This window comes from Gekko japonicus, unplaced genomic scaffold, assembly GCF_001447785.1.
Source record: "Gekko japonicus isolate JY-2015 unplaced genomic scaffold, Gekko_japonicus_V1.1 scaffold386, whole genome shotgun sequence".
In the NCBI taxonomy this organism is placed as follows: domain Eukaryota; kingdom Metazoa; phylum Chordata; class Lepidosauria; order Squamata; family Gekkonidae; genus Gekko; species Gekko japonicus.
This window is the reverse complement of record NW_015163100.1, coordinates 729,360-735,294: the sequence shown is the minus strand read 5'-3', so window position 1 is coordinate 735,294 and position 5,935 is coordinate 729,360. Positions and strand designations below refer to the sequence as shown.

Below are 5,935 nucleotides of genomic sequence, written 5' to 3'. Positions count from 1 at the left end.
GAAGAAGGGGGCCCCCTCTTTGTCGGTCCCCCCCCCCCCCCCGTCTCGTAGAAATAGTTCAGCATTTACTCTCCTGCCTGGCCCACCTGCTCCGGGGCTGGAATGTTTCTCATTCTTGCACTCTTCCCTGTCCAAAAGCACGTACCTTCCTGGGGAGGAGGGCAAGGGTCAAGGGCTGGGGATCCAGACAGGTAGCCTGGGATGAGAAACGTTCTCCAGACCTGCTGCATTTCCCCGGCTACCTGTGCTGCCCCCAGAGTGACTGGAACAGGTTCCTGTAGACAGATCAGGATGGCTAGCCGTATGAGTCCATGCTGTAGTAGTAGAAAAGAGCAAGAGTCCAGCAGCACCTGAAAGACTTAACAAAATTTGTGGCAGGGGGGGGAGCTTTCATGAGTCACTGCTCACTTAGAATCATAGAATGTTAGAGTGGGAAGGGACCTTGCAGGTCATCTAGCCCCACCCCCTGCACTCTGCAGGAGCACAGCCGAAAGATAGCCCTACAACATACCCAAAAGATGGCCGTCCAGCCTCCGCTTGAAAATTTCCAGCGAAGGAGCCTCCACCACCTCCCGAGGCAGACTGTTCCACTGCTCAACCACTCTTACAGTCAGGAAGTTTCTCCTGATATTGAGCCGGTATCGACTCCCTGGTAATGTCCACCTATTAGATCTACTCTTGCAATCCGGAGCAGAAGAGAATAGATCCGCTCCATCTTCTACATGACAGCCCTTCAAATACTTGAAGACTGCAATCCTGTCCCCTCTAAGCCTTCTCTTTCCCAGGCTAAACAGACCCAGCTCTTTCAGCCTTTCCTCGTAAGACTGGGACTCCAACCCTCTTCAGACAATGGTTGCTGCAGGTGTGCATCACTGCCACAGTGCCTAGTCTGGGTGAGGGTGGTCAGGCTCCTCCAAGCTGCAGCCCAGTGCCAACACTCCCCTCTTCTTGCCCCTGAAATGTCACCTGCAGATGCTCCCCCCACCCCCCAGCAGTTCCCAGCCTGCTCTGAAAAAAGTCACAAGAGAGCATTGCAGGGGTTCTAGTCAATATCTGGAAATGTTTATTCAGTGGTGCAGAACAACATGACCAGGGGAACTGAGTAGGCCCTACACAATGACGATCAAGGGATCCTGCCTCATCCAGTCTTAAGGGGCCACAGCCTGCAGCAGCCCTGGAACAGGGCACAACCGGTGTGGGGGGGGGGAGAAGTTCTCTAGTGTCTGGGGTAGGCCTGGGAGTACCATGCATTGCTCAGGGCTAGGGCAAGCCAGAAAGGAATGGTTCCACCCAGGTGCAAGTGAAACCCAGCTGTCATTTGAAGGTAAATTTGCCTGGCCGGCACTGGTGGCATCTTGAGCAGAAAGAGACCCAACCACGCTTGTTTTCTGGAAATCAAGAGGGTCCTAGGGAGGGTCAGGCAGGTGGGTGCTGCTGCAGGGCCCTCCTGGGGGCGCCACCTCACAATTTCCCTTCCACAGTGAGGGTCTTGAGGTCGGCAGGCGAGCTAGCAGTCAGCACCGCGTGGGAGACACGCCTCTTCTCCACCAGGGAGGCCACAGCCTCGCCCACTTCCAGATGGTTCACATAGCCCGGGCCCAGGTGCTCTGGGGTTGTCACCCCCATGTTAATCTTTACCTGCAGAGGCACACAAAGGATGGTGGTTTTCAGTGGGCCGGAGAGACTCAGAGCTGCACACACACACCCCTTCTCATAGCTGCATCTCACTGGGAGCAACTGCCGTGTATTAAAGCAGCTGGTTCCTTGAAGCCAGAAACACCTTCAGTCCGGCTGGGGGCCTGGAATGGTGTTTGCCCCCCCCCCCCCAGCAAACTGTCCTCATTGGGAGCAGCTGTAGCTCAGTGGAAGAGTCCCTGGTTCAATCTCCGGCAGAGCCCCGAAGTTAAAAAGGACCAGGCAGTGGGTGATGTGAAAGACCTTTCTCTGCCTGAGACCCGGGAGAGCGGCTGCCAGCCTGAGTAGACAAGACTGACCTTAATGGATCCAGGTTCTCGATTCAGTATAAGGCAGCTTCATGTGAATGCACAGTTAGGGTGTGTGTGGAGGGAGGAGAATTTAAGAGCACCAAGAAAGCAAGTTTGGCACGCCTTGAGCTCCCTGGGAGCAGCGGCCCTTTGGCCTTTTTAGAGGGACAAAGACACCTGAAGCATCCTGCAAATACTCAAAAGAACGGGGAGGGAAACCTGCCCAACCCTCCAGGGCCTCAAGGCCCAGCACTGACCTCGTTCAGTTTGCAGGGAATCTCTGGGTACTCCTCACGCAGCACCCGGCAGAAGGCCAGTGCCCCTGCTGCCCCCAGGGTCAGGAAACCAGTGCCTGGCAGCAGGAGACGCTCGCCGGCCCCCCCTGGAAGGGAGATGCCCCACTGTTAGTCTTTGGAAAGGGTGTGTCGTGACAGCCTAGTGGGAGACGTATCCCCTCCCCTTTGTCACTTTAGAGGAAGGGGCACTTCTCTGCTCATGTGCCCAGGCCTGCAGTGACTGAACACCCCAGTTCCGTTCCTGCACGTAGAAAGCAATGAGTGCCTCCTGCCTCCAGTGGAAAGTGGCACACACGAGCGGCTGCAAGCCTCCTCCACTACTGGGCAAGAGAGTCCCTCTCACCTGTGATGAGGGTGTAGGAGCCACTGGGGTCGTCCCGGACCAAGGGGAAGAAAGCCTTCCAGGAAGTGAAGGTGCTGAGAAGCAGCGTGTCCAAGACCTGCAAGCAAGGCATGGGGAGTGATGATTCTCCAGGCTGAAGCAAAGGACAGACCGCTTCTCCAGCAAAATCACGAGAGGAAATGTCAGCCCTGCAAACGGACAGCCCCTTTCCCTCCCCCAGCTTTGCAGGACAAAATGCAACACAGAGAGAGATCCGATGCTCAGCCCTAACCACTGCCGTCCCCCCCCCCAGCAGCAGCACCAGCAGCAGCTCCCCTTCCGTGCCCCCCCCCACTCACCCGCTGCAGCTCCTCCCGTGACTGGGTGTGAGGGGGCCCCTCTTGCCACCAGCTGAAGCCCAGGCAGGACACCACATCTGTCACCTTCCCCAGGGTCTTCAGCACGGCCTCCCGGGCTGCTTCGGCTCCCTCTTCGGAACCTGGAGGGGGTGCAAGGGGAAGCATTCCTCTCCATCACCGGGAACAGCCACAGAGGAGGAGGAAGGGCAGAGATTTGGGCAGAAATGGGACTGGCTGCATCCCTGCCCATTTCCTCCGTCAACAACTTCCCCCCTCCCTACCCTGGACCTGTACACCCACGGGTGCCTGCGTCTGATCTGGGGACACACTCCCCACACCAGCCCATCTGCTAAGAGGGGCTCTAGTCACAAGGAAGCTCCTCCCCCCACGAATCCACGTTCCACAAAGGAGCCCCAGACTGGTGTTCAGCAAGGCGTGAAGCCTGCTAAAGTGGAGGGCGTGACCCGAAACTCGCTCTGTTTAGGAGGCCGTTCATCTGACTGAACTGAATTCAAGAGAATTAAAGGATTTCTCCCAGTTCAACAGCTGTTTTGAATTCACACTTCTCTTCGTGGTATTGTACTTGGGACACCTAAACTACCAATGCTCCCTCCAAGCTGTGGACTCTTGTGAGCAAAAATTCTACTTTGTGAGCTACTGGCATTAAAGTTGTGAGCAAGCGATTCGGCTGCTGCGTAAATTCGTTTGCTCTCTGGAGCCCTCCTTCCTGAGCGGAGGCAACAATGTGTGAGCTGGAGGCTAAAAAACTGTGAGCTAGCTCACACTGACTCAGCTTAGAGGGAACACTGGATGCGACTGAAATGGGGGGGAGTGGCCAGTTAATACTTTGTACTTTACAAAAACGGGGCATAACTTTCTTAACAATATCTCCTGGATTTGAAATGAAACTGCCTAGAAATCCCAATTGGGAAGTGTCCTCCAATTTCATGCTTACCTGCCCGATGCCCTTTGGGCGGCCACCTTCAAACCACAACACGGAGAGGGGGAAGCAGGCATGGGTGGGCTGGCCAACCGGCTGGCTGACTGCCCTGCTGGTGCCCAGCCCCCCCATGCCTGCCCCCCCCAGACTTCCTCGTGAGCCGGGAGGGGGAGGGCTCTCTTCACCACAGACAAAGCTGCCTTCCCCAGCACCGCCCACCTAGCTGCAACCAAGCAAGCCCTTACCCACATCCCCAACGAGGGTGTGCAAGCGGCCCTGGAGCGACGCTGGCAAAAAATGTTTCAGTTTCTCCAACCTGCTTCCATCCCGGGAGATGACGGCAACCTGGAAACCTGTACAGACGGCAGAGCATCAAGACCGGGGGGGGGGGGGGGGCGCGGGCACACATTAATCCCCACTTCTCACTGACTGCTGCCACTCCTTAACTGGGACTTGACTTTGGGGGTGGTTTAGAAAGGTAGGGCCCAGCCCCAGACCAGAGTACCTCTAGGCATGTGCCCCGATGCTAGCCACTCCATACCAAAACACACACACACACGCGCGCGCGCAATATCATCTGAGGACAGAGGCTCAAAGCTTCCAAGGCAGCCTTGAGCTCCAGCACCTCTTGGTAGAACTGGACCACCAGCTGCGGGATCCTACCACCACAGAATGACACGTTCGTATACCCTTTGCGCACGCATCCACACATATAGGGCAACTGCGCACCGACCCAGGCTCTGTCTGGAGAGCAGCATTTTGACAAAACGGCCCTTACCTTTCTCCAGCAGCGACTTGACGATCCCAGAGCCCACTGTCCCGGCTCCCCCGAGCACCACCGCCACCCGCTCCGATACTGACATCCTGGCACACGGAGGGAGATCAATCCCCCGTTTGGAAGAAGGTCACTGTGGGAGAAGTGGGGCAGCAGATCCCACACACAGGCAGGCAGCGAAAGCCTCCAAGAGCTCCGCCTCCACGGCACACCCACTGCCCCCCCTCCCCAGTTCTGCTGGGCAGATGGAGGCTGTGTGGGTCCCCTGGACAGAGAGTGGCAGACACAAAGGCAGCGGGGCAGGCCGCTCCTTCCTCTGCTGTCAGCTCTGCTTCTCTGGGTGAAATGAAATGACCGCAGGGCTTGTCGCGGGTTGCACAACATCAAAACTGCTCCAAAGCAGCTTCCCTGTTGAGAGACGTAACAGGATTCTAGTAAAGGTTTCCCTTGCTTGAAAGCCATTTGAATCTGACTCCAGGGTGTGGTGCTCGTCTCCGTTTCCCATCCGAAGAGCCAGCGCTGTCCGAAGACGTTTCCGTGGTCATGTGGCTGGCATGACTCAACACCAAGGTGCACGGAACGCTGTTACCTTCCCACCGAAGCAGTACCTATTTATCTACTTGCAGTTTCTTGCTTTCGAACTGCTAGGTTGGCAGGCTCCTCTGGGCGGTCCCTGCAGGGAGGTTTGTTGGGTATTACAAGTTGAAAACACTCAGTATATCTGGGGTTAAATGTTTATGTTACTCACAGGAAGTCACAGGTTTCTCATGTAACCAATGTTCTTTAGATGTGGATTGCCCGGGAATTTTCTCCCTGATCCAGGAATTTGATTGGGACTAAAGTGTCAAGGTGTATTACCATTTTATGGCTCCTCTTCCCGTCTTTGTTTGGTGTTCTGAAGAAGAAGAAGAGCAGCCATACTCTCCCTCTTCTAGTTTTGTCTTTGTAGTGTAAGGATGTAGGGAACTTAGCTCTGTTGTTATTTTCATCCCAGTTACCCTTCCCCATGCTAGAATTTAGTAAAAACGTTATATTTTAATCACACATGGAGTCTCAGTCTGAATTATTTTACTCTTATCTCTGCTAAATACCATTTTTTCAATATCTCACTATCACCAAAGAAGGTTCCACCCGCCGGGCAGACGGCTCCTTCAGCCTTAGCTGCAGCAGACATTGCTAGGGAGGCCCGCGAGGCAAGGCCACGAGACGCAGCCCTTTCCGCAAGGCGGCAACAGCAGAGGCCTCGCGCTCTCTCCCG

At 55.6% G+C, this 5,935-nt stretch overlaps 1 protein-coding gene across 1 annotated transcript; it reads right to left on the bottom strand.

The window, feature by feature from the left end:
- Positions 1 to 1,409: 1,409 nt before the first annotated feature.
- On the bottom strand, positions 1,410 to 4,765 carry LOC107106546. The gene is made up of 6 exons (XM_015406719.1): positions 4,681 to 4,765; positions 4,148 to 4,255; positions 2,963 to 3,102; positions 2,625 to 2,721; positions 2,243 to 2,367; positions 1,410 to 1,638 (listed from the first exon to the last, which is right to left on the bottom strand). The coding sequence occupies exons 1-6, from the start codon at positions 4,763 to 4,765 to the stop codon at positions 1,462 to 1,464; spliced, it is 732 nt and encodes a 243-aa protein (XP_015262205.1). The 3' UTR covers positions 1,410 to 1,461.
- Positions 4,766 to 5,935: the final 1,170 nt, after the last annotated feature.